The sequence below is a fragment of the Haliotis rubra genome, unplaced genomic scaffold (assembly GCF_003918875.1).
Source record: "Haliotis rubra isolate DU_JTF1 unplaced genomic scaffold, ASM391887v1 Scf402, whole genome shotgun sequence".
Taxonomy (NCBI): Eukaryota; Metazoa; Mollusca; class Gastropoda; order Lepetellida; family Haliotidae; genus Haliotis; species Haliotis rubra.
The window spans coordinates 735118-752219 of NW_025767083.1; the positions used below are offsets into that span (position 1 = coordinate 735118).

The 17102-nt window shown below is 41.8% G+C and overlaps 1 protein-coding gene across 1 annotated transcript; it reads left to right on the top strand.

The window, feature by feature from the left end:
• Positions 1–4350: 4350 nt before the first annotated feature.
• On the top strand, positions 4351–12880 carry LOC124287599 (arylsulfatase B-like; the record flags this gene model as incomplete). The annotated part of the gene is made up of 13 exons (XM_046724084.1): positions 4351–4462; positions 4868–4979; positions 5166–5217; positions 7128–7231; positions 7626–7732; positions 8430–8494; positions 8823–8924; positions 10143–10206; positions 10416–10513; positions 10807–10943; positions 11621–11679; positions 12081–12204; positions 12799–12880. Coding segments are annotated over exons 1-13 (1218 nt in total), but the record flags the coding sequence as incomplete, so codon positions are not given.
• Positions 12881–17102: the final 4222 nt, after the last annotated feature.

Sequence of the window (17102 nt, forward strand, 5' to 3'; positions counted from 1 at the left end):
GCCGCTTTCAGCAATATTCCAGACGGCGGGGGACACCAGAAATGGGCTTCACACATTTTGCCCATGTGGGGAATCGAACCCGGATCTTCGGCGTGACGCACGAACGCGTTAACCTCTAGGCTACCCCACTGCCCTCGTTTCTTAAGCAACATTTTTATTCAAACGGACTATTGACACTAAGTTGACATGTTCATTCTACTCTTCATTGTTTTGGTGCTTACTAAATGTTTATCTCATCTCAATGTTTCCTTAATAGCGCAGTTCGATAAACTATAAGTTACCTGTTATACACGACAGAAAATCAAATCCCAGCCTTACAACATTTATGCAAACACTTAACGGCTAAAATGTCTGAAGCCCTTTTTAGCTTCTCACATTTGTCGAAAGAGCTGATAATTGGTTGAAGGGAAGTACTAGTCATTAAGCTTGCTTTGTGACCTTGTAGAAACGTGTCCGCTTGCATAACACTATTATGCTTAGCCAGGCACGTTTTGGTTGAAGCATAGTCAGGTCATGTGATGCTTCCTGTCAAAGGCGTGAGTATTTGTGAAAATAGAACAATGTGATCCCAGCATAACCCATAGCGATCATTTTGTTTTAGTGCCTATAATGTGAACACATAAAACTGGTAAATACATACCCTCGATGTTAAGAATGGCGAATATATTTCTAAGGCATGGAAACATTCCAAAATTTACAAATTTACAAAACTTTCCCCACTTAAGGAAATTTTCATATTTCAAACCTAGTAAATTAGTATAGATTCAGACATAAGAGCACTTTTTACAACTGAAAGGAGTGTGTTGGAAACTCTGTACCATTGAGCATTTGTTAAAGTTATCAACTTTTGAATTCATACTTGGAAATGTCTGCAAGTCCGGTCATAGCAGACATGTTAAAGGCTGCTGTGCATACGGCAATATACGATGAGCATATGATTTCAAAGGTGCGATTCATATATATAATGCACTTAAAGGAAATATCAGGAAACGTACGCAAATCTGGTCATAGCATGTATTTCCTATCGTATTTGCGTATCTTTCAATGGTGTACTATCCGGCTTTTGGCCGTGTGTTGAGTACAGCTGTACTTCGTGATGCGTTGTGACCCAGACAGCTGCGGTCCTCAAAGTATAGTTGTATCTGCAACCTCGCCACGTTACAGCCCACAGTCACCTGTCGCCTTCTGTCGATTGATTCTCGCATATTTATAGCCTATATTAAAGCTCTGTCTTTGTGTTTTGCTTGAACGCGTGTTGTAGATTCTTACATGGTGTGGTAAGTTGTGAGATGTTGTGCAGGTCTGCATGTCTAAACACTGGGTCTCTAATGAAGAACCTTTCAGTCTGTGTCTCGGTGTCTGCTATAATGTTTAATAGTTGTATCTTTCTGTCACGTATCTGTAAATACTGACAAAATGAATGTTATGATCCTGTTCTCACAATAACTGTATCACGTGTTCTATGCCCCTCTTATCTCCTGGAATGCACAACGGTGTTTAACCCTGACAACCTTTCCTGGACACTTTGGCCCCATTGTCACCTTATCTCGGTCCAGCTGTGTGGTGTAGTACACACAGCCTCTACCTGACAGTGGAATGTCGGGGGTCGACCACCGGAGGACGCACCATAGACAAGGACGTCAGCAAATGGTGCTTGTTTTAACCCTGGCTATGAGTCATAATACCTTGTCCGAGTGGGGTATCTATGTTACACTGGTCGGCTCGGAGTCAGTATACCCTGTTTGAGTGCTTTATCCATGTTATTCGAGTGGGCTAGTATTATAAACCCGACATACTGACACTGGTCAGCTCAGTGTCAGTATACTGTGTCTGAGTGGGGTATATGTGTTACACTGGTCAGCTCGGTGTCAGTATACTGTGTCTGAGTGGGGTATCTGTGTTACACTGGTCAGCTCGGTGTCAGTATACTGTGTCTGAGTGGGGTATCTGTGTTACACTGGTCAGCTGTGTCAGTAGCTGTGTCGGTGGGGTCAGTATAATGTGTCTGAGAGTGGTCAGGTATCTGTGTGTTACACTGGTCAGCTCGGTGTGTCAGTATACTGTGTCTGAGTGGGGTATCTGTGTTACACTGGTCAGCTCGGTGTCAGTGGGGTATCTGTGTTACACTGGTCAGCTCGGTGTCAGTATACTGTGTCTGAGTGGGGTATCTGTGTTACACTGGTCAGCTCGGTGTCAGTATACTGTGTCTGAGTGGGGTATCTGTGTTACACTGGTCAGCTCGGTGTCAGTATACTGTGTCTGAGTGGGGTATCTGTGTTACACTGGTCAGCTCGGTGTCAGTATACTGTGTCTGAGTGGGGTATCTGTGTTACACTGGTCAGTCAGCTGTATCTGAGTGGGGTATCTGTGTTACACTGGTCAGCTCGGTGTCAGTATACTGTGTCTGAGTGGGGTATCTGTGTTACACTGGTCAGCTCGGTGTCAGTATACTGCGTCCGAGTGGGGTATCTATGTTACACTGGTCAGCTCGGTGTCAGTATACTGTGTCTGAGTGGGGTATCTATGTTACACTGGTCAGCTCGGTGTCAGTATACTGTGTCCGAGTGGGGTATCTATGTTACACTGGTCAGCTCGGTGTCAGTATACTGTATCTGAGTGGGGTATCTATGTTACACTGGTCAGCTCGGTGTCAGTATACTGTGTCTGAGTGGGGTATCTGTGTTACACTGGTCAGCTCGGTGTCAGTATACTGCGTCCGAGTGGGGTATCTATGTTACACTGGTCAGCTCGGTGTCAGTATACTGTATCTGAGTGGGGTATCTATGTTACACTGGTCAGCTCGGTGTCAGTATACTGTGTCCGAGTGGGGTATCTGTGTTACACTGGTCAGCTCGGTGTCAGTATACTGTGTCTGAGTGGGGTATCTGTGTTACACTGGTCAGCTCGGTGTCAGTATACTGTGTCTGAGTGGGGTATCTGTGTTACACTGGTCAGCTCGGTGTCAGTATACTGTGTCCGAGTGGGGTATCTGTGTTACACTGGTCAGCCTCGGTGTCAGTATACTGCGTCCGAGTGGAGTATCTATGTTACACTGGTCAGCTGGGTGCCAGTATACTGTATCTGGAGTGGGGTATCTATGTTACACTGGTCAGCTCGGTGTCAGTATACTGCGTCCGAGTGGAGTATCTATGTTACACTGGTCAGCTCGGTGTCAGTATACCGTGTCGAGAGTGGGGTATCTGTGTTACACTGGTCAGCTCGGTGTCAGTATACTGTGTCTGAGTGGTGGGGGTATCTGTGTTACACTGGTCAGCTCGGTGTCAGTATACTGTGTCTGAGTGGGGTATCTGTGTTACACTGGTCAGCTCGGTGTCAGTATACTGTGTCCGAGTGGGGTATCTGTGTTACACTGGTCAGCTCGGTGTCAGTATACTGCGTCCGAGTGGGGTATCTATGTTACACTGGTCAGCTCGGTGTCAGTATACTGTATCTGAGTGGGGTATCTATGTTACACTGGTCAGCTCGGTGTCAGTATACTGTGTCCGAGTGGGGTATCTATGTTACACTGGTCAGCTCGGTGTCAGTATACTGTATCTGAGTGGGGTATCTATGTTACACTGGTCAGCTCGGTGTCAGTATACTGTGTCTGAGTGGGGTATCTGTATTACACTGGTCAGCTCGGTGTCCGTATACTGCGTCCGAGTGGTGGGGTATCTATGTTACACTGGTCAGCTCGGTGTCAGTATACTGTATCTGAGTGGGGTATCTATGTTACACTGGTCAGCTCGGTGTCAGTATACTGTGTCTGAGTGGGGTATCTGTGTTACACTGGTCAGCTCGGTGTCAGTATACTGTGTCTGAGTGGGGTATCTGTGTTACACTGGTCAGCTCGGTGTCAGTATACTGTATCTGAGTTGGGTATCTATCTTACACTGGTCAGCTCGGAGTATCGGGTATCTATGTTATTCCAGTGGGTCTACAGAAAGAAAACACACACACACACACACACAAACACACACACACAGACACACCTCTCTCTGTATATCCCACTATTTGTTTGTGGTGGTGGTGTGTGTGCATGCCTTGTGAAACAGAGTGTAAGTGTACACGTTACGTGTTGCCCTGTGTCACAAGACTTTATTTCGCAGGAGTAGCCCTGACGTGGCCCTTATACATTAACGAAGTGTTTTGGTTCAGGGGGTACCCTATATTCCCGTATCCTATTATTGACCCTATAATATTATCAGCGTCTACAGTGTCAGCCTGTTGTAGAATTCCCTCTTGGTGTTATCAGCTGAAGAAGATCACACGGTCAAGACGTGGTATTTCATAATGTGTGTACGTATATCTCAGGATTTCTAAGCATTTTGTACTCGATACTAGAGGTGTATGGACAACACTATCATGGCGACAACGGCAACGACCTTCCTCCTCGTCTCCCTCATCGGTGGCGCCCTCTCACAGCGTCCCAATATTGTATTCATCGTTGCAGATGATCTAGGTAATTTGGTATTTAATAGGAATGTTTGTTGATTTGTGGTTAAAAGATTGATGGACAAACTAACTCACCTCAGATTAGTTTTACCTGATGTGTATTGGTGTTGACATACTTCTTTGATCTACCTGCTAAGATCTTGGCCTAACCTATATTTTATAAAATGTACAATGTAAATGTTGTTATGTTGTCACTTCATGCATTCATGTACAGTAGCTCAGTAAAAGGGAGGGTGAAGCCAGTCATCAAGGAAACCGTATTTCGCTGCGCAAAGATGCACCCATTTGGGATCCAAAAGGTTATGTGGCTTGGTTCAAATCCCTTTGGCCATGGTAGTGATTCTAAAATTGGTTGTGATAATAAAGCAGTATTTCCTGTGTATACATGTACTGACTCGACTGATATTTTAAGGTTGGAATGATGTTGGGTTTCGGAACAGCGAGATGTTGACACCTAATATGGACAAAATGGCGCGAGAAGGCGTGATACTGGACAGACACTACGTGCAGCCGCTATGCAGTCCGTGAGTGAAATCTGACATTGCATAATATTTGTATTTGTTCTGTCAATGTTTATTCTACAGTTATGATATTTAGCACTCAATCTTATGAGATCTTAAAAAATAATTTCCTTCAGATCGGTTGTACATGTTCTTCTGTGATGACCTTCACAAATGTTCAAAACTCGCCATGTTGTCAATACTTTTCAGATCCCGGAGTGCCTTTATGTCAGGTGTCTATCCCTTCAAATCTGGCCTTCAGGTAAGTACTCGTGTAGTGAGTGAGTGAGTGAGTTTAGCTTAGTTTAGCGGGGAATCGAAGCTGGGTTCATGAGCGGACGCTTTAACCTCAATGCTCCCTCACCGTATCCTAGTCGTGAAGGTACAGGCTTCAAATTCAACAGTACATTTTACAGTCTCAAACCTTAACATCATCTTGACAGTAACCTTGTCAGACCGATGTATCGAAGTCTTGCTGTCTTGATCGTATCTCTATCTGACCGATATATCGAAGTGTTGTTGTCTGGACCGTATCTCTATCAGACCAATATACATCGAAGTCTTGCTGTCTTGACCGTATCTCTATCTGACCGATATATCGAAGTCTTGTTGTCTTGACTGTATCCCTATCTGACCGATATATCGAGGTCTTGTTGTCTTAACTGTATCTCTATCTGACCGATATATCGAAGTCTTGTTGTCTTTACTGTATCCCTATCTGACCGATATATCGAGGTCTTGTTGTCTTGACTGTATCCCTATCTGACCGATTATATCGAAGTCTTGTTGTCTTGACTGTATCTCTGTCGGACTGATATATCGAGGTCTTGTTGTCTTGACTGTATCCCTATCTGACCGATATATCGAGGTCTTGTTGTCTTGACTGTATCCCTATCTGACCGATATATCTGTCTGATATATCGAAGTCTTGTTGTCTTGACTGTATCCCTATCTGTCTGATATATCGCCGTCTTGTCTTGACAGTAACCATATCTGACCGATATATCGAATGACTGTATCCCTATCTGTCTGATATATCGCCGTCTTGTCTTGACAGTAACCATATCTGACCGATATATCGAAGTCTTCTTGTCGTGACAGTAACCATATCTGACCGATATATCGACGTCTTTCTGTCTTGACAGTAACCATATCTGACCGATATATCGACGTCTTTCTGTCTTGACAGTTACCATATCTGACCGATATATCGACGTCTTTCTGTCTTGACAGTAACCATATCTGACCGATATATCGAAGTCTTGTTGGCTTGTCTGTATCTCTGTCTGACCGATATATCGAAGTCGTGCTGTCTTGACCGTACCCATGTGTGGTCGTCATCTGGAAGTGTGCCCAGAAACGGATGGATATTGCTTTACGTCGCACCAGCAATTTTCCAATTGTTGGAAACCGGTGAAAAGCGCTTCACACCCAAACGGAAGCGTGTGTCCATGTCACATAACTGCTGAAACAGACATAAAATATTTATTGTATTCCCCGAGGAGTACCTACACCAAGTAAAATATGCATATGTATGAAGTACAGAAGTTATAAATCTGAGCTGTAAGGGCATTTTAGAATAAACAATGTTATTCAGAGATCGTCAGTGCGAAAGTGCGACAGTGAGGCAAATGGCCAAAAAGTCGCGTTGTCGCATTGTCGCGCTTTCTTTAATTTTGAGAGTCTTTTCATGCGTGAGAACGCGACAATGTCCATTAGAGGATTCCATAGTATTAAATATAGAAACCTCTCGTCCAGATTGAATCTCGGCATTGCTATGCAGAATCAAATATCTCAAGTGCCTGTCTGGCAAACAGAGGATCATAGTCAACTCAGCAATTTCCGGTACCTACTATAATGGAACAGCAGATGGGCTTTATCTATGAATATTCTTGTCTTGAGCGGACAGGCCAGGTATTGACCTATTCTGCACAGGAGCAGACAACTCTGGATATACTCAGATATGTCAACATTACATGCAATATATTCAGAAAATAAAAGAAATTAATTTCAAGACCGTCAGCATACTGGGTTGCTTAATGGTAGTCTTGTAAACCACTTAACTAAAGAATGTACTTTCAACATAGATTCCTCTCACTTGTGATTGAGAAAACCTGATGAATAGATGTGAGCCGAAAGAAAACAAACTCATACCATCTTCTCTATTTTCAGCATCAGGTCATAGGAGCTCGACAGTCTGTATGTCTGCCCCTGAACTACACCATCATTCCCCAGGAGATGAAGAGACTGGGATACGCCACGCACATAGTGGGCAAGTAAGTGCATCAGAACTAGTCCTCATCTGTACCTTTAGTACAGGAAGTTGGGGAGACCTGTTGTTGAAGCTCACAAGACGAACACATGACCGCATGTTAATGATTTTGGTGTGGTGTCGCGATATTGCCGGACTATTGTTAACAGGCGTAAAATAATGCTCACTCATCATGCATATTTCTGCAACTGAATGAATGTGTGAATTTATTGAAACAAAAGAAAAGAGTCTCCATCAAGCATTTCTTTGTTAAACTTTAAACTGGGACCTACTTTCAACTTATCTTCAGCAACATTCATAAATGAACGTTGGTTCGCATTTAACATGAAGCAGGTCAGCGTGCTGAGTACAGATGCACTCACCTGTCCTGCCAGAGACTGATGACAATGTACCTTCAGGTGGCACCTGGGGTTCTGTGACTGGGCATGCACACCAACCTTCCGGGGCTTCGACTCGTTCTTCGGCTACTATAACTCAGAGGAAGACTATTATATGCATAATATGTGTGAGTACAAAGTTCATCCAGCTACACGAGAAATACTGAAAGTAAAAGTAGGAATACTTTCGTTTATTTTAGGATAGTTTTAATACCTTTATTAAATCCACGTTTTAGAGCCCTGTACAACACCATACTACAGTTGTCTAACGTACTATACGGATGTACTTCCAGGTTCATTAGGTCCCTGATTCACCGCAAACTGGACAGGGATCTGTCAGGTCTTTGCCATTTTGTTAGTTTTCCCTAAATCTGCAAACGCGCACTTTCCTCTCACTTGTAGCGTCGCCATATTAGTAAAACATATTCACAGCAGTGTAATACACTCACTCACTCATGAACAGAGGGTATTCCTAGCTATAATGTACATACAATCCAAACACTCTACTACACAACGCCCGTTGTTAATGTGACTGTACTTAACCTATCACAGTGGTGGGTATATCAGTACGCAGTCTTACGATTGTAACTATTTCTTTCAAGGTCACTCAACATTTACTTTAATGTAAGCATATACTGTTATTTAAAAAATGTCACCAAAATGACCGACCTTACACAAAGTACATACAATTTCCTGACCCGTGAGCAACATATTTATTGAAAATCATTACCCCAGTGCGTTTCTTGTACTTGTCCTGCAGTGTTTATAAATCAGCAATGTGCAACACTCACTGACATGCATAATTGTTCCACGTGTATGTTTCAGCCGGGTTTCTAGACTTCAGGAACAATCAAGAAGCGGAATGGGATTACGAGGGACAATACTCTGCGGTGAGACACTGCTGCCTGTGCAGGTTATTTGATGGATCAGTAAGGTTGATATTTGGACTGGAAATTCCATCCAACCATCCATCCATCCCGCCACCCACCCCACCCCCACATACACCCAATATACATACATACATACATTCACACATACATACATACATACATACATACATACATACATACATACATACATACATACATACATACATACATACATACACACATACATACATACATACATACATACATACATACACACACACACACACACACACATACATACATACATACATACATACATACATACATTTTGTTTCTTGTTGGTTTCCAGTGGGTGTTCACACAGAAGATCGTCAATGTGATAAACGCTCACAACAAGGACCAGCCGCTGTTCCTGTATCTGCCCTTCCAGAACGTCCACTTCCCCACAGAGGTCAGTCATGTTTTCATCTATGGTTGCTTTAACCTTTCTGACTACTGGATTGTCTCCCTTCAGTGAGTCATAGTAAAACACTGTTTGAAAATAACGCATACATTTAAACAAAGTATATATGCACCTGTGCATTAATCAAGCACCACCCTATTTTGAAAATAAGATGTGATGCTACAGAAAAGTTAGGGTATAGCCATCAATTTAATCAACCTATAGTTAAAGAAGCTTTATCCATTGACAGTTTTACAAATACCATAATCTTTTCTATTCTTTATGAAAGAATATGTTGATGAAAATGTGATGGGAGTGAATTTTTACCCAAAATAACTATTCCCCTCCTGCTCAAATTACACAATTAAATTAAGTTTTGACTAAAACTAACAATTCTGTTATATACCAAGATGACATTTACACATCAAGTAAGCTTTAATTATGCATAATCAGGAAGAACCCGAATGTCAAAGATTCAGACCTTTTTCCAACAATTCAGACTGCTAACTGACAACTGAAAAAGGCAACATTAATAAGATTTTGGAATAAATCTTTCATGATTTTGAGTTTATTTGTATTGAATAAACACTTCTCCTTGTCGGATACTGATAATTACAGCTAAAACATGTTTGTTTTGTTTGTAAAGCAACTGTTACTGCATTTTAACATTTTATTTAGTTTGACTGTAACTTTTCCTAAATCTTAGTTTACAAACTTTCATCCATTCAGAATAAATAACGAATTTATAGGCCACATAACAATCAATTATTACTTTCACTTTTCAAAATATGTTAACGTGTTTTAGGACAGAAAAACACCTGTTTTATATAGGCAATTATCCTAATTAAAGTACATGGTAATTTCAATGATGTTTTCGTTTTGAAATGTTAAATGCTTGCTCTATCAAATTATAAAGGTTATTGTTTAGAAAGAGTTTAGCCTTTATTTCAGACAAAATTAATTGGCAAAAATACAGGTGGTGCTTATTTTATGCACGGATCAATATACATTTTGCCGAAAGCAAAGCCACTTGTAAGAATACATAAGCATGTGTATATATCACATCATTAACAAACAGTAATGATGAGAGTGTTTTTCTTTGTGGCAGTTTGAATTCCTATCTATAACATGGACATGTTGATATGGAGGGTATTTTAACAAAGGACGGTGACAGGGATCAAGTTTGTTTCTCTCACGGAACGGTACGTTTAATGGGTTGTGATTCAGGTTCCCAAGGTATATGAAGACAGGTTCCCACATGTTGTGAATACAGGAAGGCGGATCTTCGACGGTGAGTAAAGGTGGAAACATAAAGTGGAAGGACACTCATAGAGTAATCAATAAAAGGTCATTTGTATGTCCAGTACGTTGATAGGACACTGTATCGTGAACGTTCAAATTAAATAATATTAATGTTCCATATGAGCAGTGTTTGATGGTGATCAGCCATGCATATTGACTTATCATAACGCATTATGTGAACAATTACCAACCTTACAGGGATGGTGAACGCCCTTGATGAAGCTATAGGGAACGTGACCGACGCCTTGAAGGAGAAAGGACTGTATGACAACACGTTGTTCCTGCTTACAGCTGATGTACGTGACTGTGTTTTACTGTTTTCATGCTGATAACGACGTGAAGATGCGTGTTAGAATGAGTCGCGATAGGCGACTGATCGGATGGTCAGAATTACTGGCTTGGTTGATGACTGTCGTCGTATCCAAAGAAGATAGCACACAGCTTATGATGTATATCACTTGATTGTCTAATTCATACTCGAATACTTCAGACCATTCATATGAATGGAATATTGTGAGTGCAATGTTAAGCAGCAAAGAAACGTACAAATATCTACTTGTTGATGTATCCTTGATGTGTGTTGTTGCAGAACGGAGGTGAGATATTCAGCCACGGCAACAACTGGCCCCTGAGAGGAGGCAAACACTCTCTGTGGGAGGGGGGTACGAGGGTGACGGCGTTCATGTCAGGAGCGGGACTCCACAAGACAGGCTACACGTATGATGGGTAAGATCGTATAAACGCAATATAGAAACTGTGTTTAAGTACATCGTAATTCCCATCCGGTACACCCCGCTCATTTGGAAATATGACAAATATGAAAAGTATTCATTTGTTAATGCTCGAAGGTCACACATTCCCCCTATATGTTATAGGTTGATGCTGTTAAACCAGGTTTCCAAAAGTTTCCAAATCTGCTTCGTTACCATGACGATAACCGCCGCGGACTTTCCTTATGCACAAGGAACGTACCTCCGTCATTAAGCACTTAATACAAGAAGAACAGCTGAATTTCTATGGAGTAAAATGGGAACAATACAAAATTAATACGTCCTTTCATTACCACGTGCACATCAGACAAATGAATTCCCCTGGTAATCAATACGCATTGTGTCGGAAAACGCTCCTTAAATACCCAAATCATCATCATCATCATCATCAGAAGTGTGGTCAGGTAAACACAAAACCTATTTTGGACACTGAATGTTTAATTCATTATCTTCAGCAGTTTCAAGTCGCAAAGATAGGTGAAACATGCAAAGACAGGTGAAATGTTTAATTTCGTATCTGTGGATACGAAAAAAAGAAACCACAGTTTCGTATTCCTGCAAAACCCTACAGACCCGACACTCATCTGCACTTATTTTCACTGGCAGTCTTCAAAAATATATCTTTCTCTCCAGAATGATCCATGCCGTAGACTGGCTGCCGACTTTGGTTTCCGCGGCAGGGGGAACGCCGGGTAGGTTTATTGAATTAACGTATTACGTAATAAATGACTGCAATACCTTCTAATGTATGTCGACCTATGTACGTATCTATGGGTGTACACACTGAATAGGATTTACGCAAAGGGTGTATACCGGTTTTAACGTAGTTCAGAAAAATAATACAACACATGTCCAAACCATTCAGTTGCCACCTTATCAGATGAAATGTATCCGTTAGTGGGCGTGGTTTAAACACAATTCGGTTGTTGGGAACATGAATGCTTCTTAATAAAGTATGACATGGGCGTTAATGCATTTCTTACGTCGTGTCAGGTACGTGTTCTGTGTGGTAGTTATAACACCTTAATATTATTATTTACCTGTTCCCATGATGAGTTGCTATGGCAACTGTATTGTGGTTTATATGCTGCAGTGACCGACAGGGATGGAATAGATCAGTGGGACTCTATCAGGAATGGTGTCCCGTCAAAGAGAACCGAGTTCATCTACAATCTGGACGACCTCATCATACCGGAGGAAGGCCAGGCCGGCATTAGGTAATCAAGAGCAATAAGATTCTTCACAATCATAAGATATATCTGAAATGTCCAGCGTCAACCATGCTATTGAATGGCGATATTGGGGTGTTGGGAAGACGTGACGTGTTCCGCCCCATCAGTGACATGCTGCACAAACACATGCAGAAGCAAGTCAAATATCCACCGCAAATTATAAGCATAAATAATACGTTCTCCACCTGTCTCGATATGTGTCGGTCAAGAACCTTCAGTGCCTGTCTCTCAATGAACACAACCGTTGCTATATTGGCCGTGATACAGAGGAGGTGTGGTTATATAAACAAATGGCGAATAAACATTTATATCTTTTTTTTCATGTGATTATACGTCCCCATTTTTGTGCTTCACGATAATCGAAAATCACTTAGAATAAGATAAAACATCATATTCTCTTTATTAAAAACTGTGTTTTGGTGTGGTTATTGACGAGGAACGACTTTGAAGAGGCCTGAGCTCTTCGATATACGTCACTGACAAATAAGATCGATGCTCACTATCCATACTCAAGAGCATGTGAAATTTGAGTGAAGCTAAATCCGACACGAAAAGGATCTCCTGTATATTTTGTTGCAGGATGGGTGATTACAAGCTGCTGATGGGTTTCCCGGGGACACAAGATGGCTGGCATCGACCTATGAACAACACCGAAGATGATATTTATGAAACAACTATATATGATCTCAACCCAGATAAACTGCAACTTTTTAACGTGATGGGTATGTATTTAATTATGAACTTACTGCAGAACCTTGAGTGTAAGGAAGTCGTGCTGGAAATCTAGTGACTGATGTTATGAGTGAGTGAGTGAGTTTGGGTTTACGCCGCATTTAGCAATATTCCAGCAACATCACGGCGGGGGACACCAGAAATGGGCTTCACACAATGTACCCATGTGGAGATTCGAACCCGGGTCTTCGGCGTGACGAGCCAACGCTTTAACCACTAGGCTACCCCACCGCCCGACTGGTGTTATGAACTAGAGTCCACGCTATGTTAACGCTGAATGAACTAAACAAACAAGTGTGACCGCCCAGTTCGTCGATTAAGCCTTAGTCCATGAATATATAATTTTAATCCTTGAAAACAAACAATTCATTTTGAATTGAAGAGGAGCCCCAGTGTAAAGGGAGATTGAGTACCTGAAGAAATCTAGACTCGCTTCATTTAGAGTTTTAGCATTGCAGAAAGAGCAAGGCAGAAGGGAAAATAAAGCGGTTCAGGGACTCTGAGACAGGCTACCAGATTCATGAAGTTGTCTCTTATGACAAGCGTGTCTTTCTTGAACATTGTAGCCTGATGAGCTTAAACTAAATTAAATACAATTGGTATCACGAGCTATAGCAACAACATCTAGTTGCATATGTCAGCATCATTTACCTTTGTCTTCACCCTTTGGAAGCAAGAAACACAAATTTGTGATCATACGAAGTTCATTGGATAGCCCTTTTAGGCAGTATGACGTATTTCATTGTGTTTTTTCGTACCCAGTGACGTTGACCGCTGCTTCTGTTTTAGTCACTGGCTCGCCTGGTCCAGAACTGATGCGGGTTATATGGACCTTGACATAGCTGGACATTTTGAGTTACGTTCATAGACCACATACGCTCGTTACCATGCAAGTAACACAATACACATTCCGCGTAGAAACAGGTAGCAGTGGTCATGAGAGACCTTCAGTAACCGTGAATATTGTGTGGTCCGAGGCAGAACAGGTTCCTTACAACCAATACTTACCTCCCGATTGAGATTAACAGTTACAATAGATAAAGGCAAACTGTGTAAATAACGTCCGAGCTAGTGGATTGGGTGGTCACACTGGGTGGCGTCAGAATGTGTGTCACCGTGTCCCGAAAGGTGGGATTGTCATTCTATTAACCACTGGTTTGTGTCATACATACTGCAACCAAATATCTGCTATGCTGCAGATATCGGTTACCGTATGAAACATCCAACAAGTTAACCATGACCTTGTCACCACTGTTTTCTCCTTCAGATGACCCCACAGAGAGACATGACCTCGCCTCCAAGCTACCAGACGTTGTCGCCAAGCTGAAGTCTCGCCTTCTGGAGTACAAGAAGCAGATGGTCGCCCCTAACTACCCTCCTAAAGACCCTAACAGCGATCCCAGAAAATACGGCAACGCGTGGACACCTGGCTGGTGCAAACTCTAATACCTGTATTACTGCAGCACTTTGCCCAGTTCCAGGATTTCCAGGATGGGTCTTGGTGTATGAAATACTCATCATCCTCACTGCTGGCGTCCACTCTCACGCGGCAATTTTCACTTTGTCCATGTTTTTTTAGAAGCGTTTGATTCCATTGCCCCAGGGCGGACAACCATTTTTACAACAGTATATCAGGTACTTTGTAACTGAGAAATGTCGCTATTAACTGTATCCCAGAGTTTTCATAAACGTATCTATGTTCAAAATATGCTCCGTTGCTTGTGTATTCACAGATGTATTCTGACTGGAATGCACCAAGGCTTCATAAGTACACTATTCTTTCTTGCCATAGACGTAGTTCATTTGTCGCTGTCACGTTTAATAGTATACTCAATCACCGTTTCATACCGACATTTATGCATCGTTTTTTCTTTAAGTCAATATGAACTTTATGAATAAAGACACTACAACTGATACTGAACTGATCATACGTTATACTGAGGTATCAAGTTTTGAAGTGATACTTGGAAACGTCTGAAATCCGGTCCAAGCATACAAGAAAACGGTGCTTTTGCATGCGGCAATATACGATGAGCATATGCTTTCAAAGGTGCAGCTTCCTATAAAAAAGCGCCCAAATTTAGAAACTATCCGGAAACGTACGCAAATCCGGTCATAGCATGATGTACTTCCTATTGTATGTCCCTTTCTTTCAACCATGTACTATCCAGCTTTTGGTCCCGTGCAGAGTACAGGTGTACTTGATGATACGTTCTGACCCATGATAGCTACATTTTATCTGTTACCGGCGCTTAGTTACAGCCCACAGTCGGCTTAACTAATATCATTCACATTCTCATATATTAATCCCTATTTAAAGGCTCCATCTTTGTGTTTTGCCCTGAACGCGTGATATGATGTAGTAAGAGTATGATATGTGTACAGGTCTGCATGGCTAAACATTGAGTCTCTAATGAAGAACCTTTCAGTCTGTGTTCAATTATTGTGTTTAATAGTTACATCTATCTGTCACGTATCTGTAAATGTAAAAATAAAATGAATGTTATGATCCTGTTCTCACAATGACTGTATCACGTGTTCTATGCCCGTCTTATCTCCTGGAATGTACAACGGTGTTTAACCCTGACTCCATTTCCTGGACACTTTGACCCCATTGTCACCTTATCTCGGTCCAGCTGTGTGGTGTAGTCTACCTGACAGTGGAATGTCGGGGGTCGACCACCGGAGGACGCACCATAGACAAGGACGTCAGCAAATGGTGCTTGTTTTAACCCTGGCTCTGGGTCACAATACCTTGTCTGAATGGGGTATCCATGTTACACTGGTCGGCTCGGTGTCAGTATACCGTGTTTGAGTGCTTTATCCATGTTTTGCGAGTGGGCTAGTATTATAAACCCGACATACTGTAGTAGAAGCACATGCACACAGACACACACACACACCCGCTCGTGTATATCCCACTATCTGTTTGTGGTGTGTGTGTGTCTATGTCGGAGGATAGCAAGTGTCTATGTGTCTCTCTGTCTGCATGTGCTTCTCGACAGTATGACGATATCTTCTTGAATTTCTTTCTATTGTCTCGTGGTAAGAGTTGTATATGTATACTTTCTTTACAGAAATATCTACTTATCGCAGCATAAGTATCCGAGTTTCTTCCAAACACCGGAGTCAGACTGGTGAGTGGGTTCCCCTCTTGCTTCAAAGACATCGCTACTCTGTGAAACAGATGCATAGCACCTGTCCGTGTTGTTCTTAATGCTGCACGTCCATAAGATCTTTGTTCTTTTCTCTGCCAAAAACATCATATTTCTATTTACTTACATAATTTTCTATAACCTGCAAATAGAAATGTTCACACGCAAGAACTTCAATTTAAGATGGACATACCTTCACCATATAGGCATATCCATCCAAGGACACAAGTGTTGCACCTTCCCTCCTGGTACCGTTTGCAACAACAGCAAACGTCACTCCTTCTGGAGTTTTAATGAATGTTTCCGTCATCAGTGGCTCTGGTAATGGACTAAAACATGTAAAGACAATATTTCAATATCCATTTAACGTTGGTATATATGTGACATAAAGTTTATTTGAAATCTTTTCAAAAACACTTCCTTCTCAATGACCTCCTGGATGTCTGTAGTGGCTGATGTGAAACGAGTCATTCAGAGAAGCTGATGGGTCAGTTGCAGCAGATGTTTCATGTTCATCGGTATCTCTTGAGATCTCTGTCATGCTCTCATCAACCTGTCAATAAGTAACACATGCAAACATCAGGTGTTTTCCTTTCATAATATCCATCTTTTCATAATAAGGTAAACTGAAGGTCTTTGTACCTCAGCCCTTTGGGTATCCATCTCTTCTTCCAATATTAAGCTTCGTGTACTCTCTGCTGCGGGTCTGGCGAAGGAACTCTCCATACCGGCTTGCAACACGCATCACAAATCCAGCTGTTATTTGCTTCACTACGCATTATCCGGTAATCAGGTCTTGATTTTCCTGTTGGTTGAAAGTATTCCTATACAGACAATATAGACAAGTAAATATTCATTTTATTGAATAATAACTATTTACCGATTACATTTACTGATTGGATATTTAAAAGGTATCAACTAAACATTATTTATCAAGCGCTGCGTACTAACATGCATGCAAGATTCTCATCAAACAGTTGTTACGACTAAGTATTA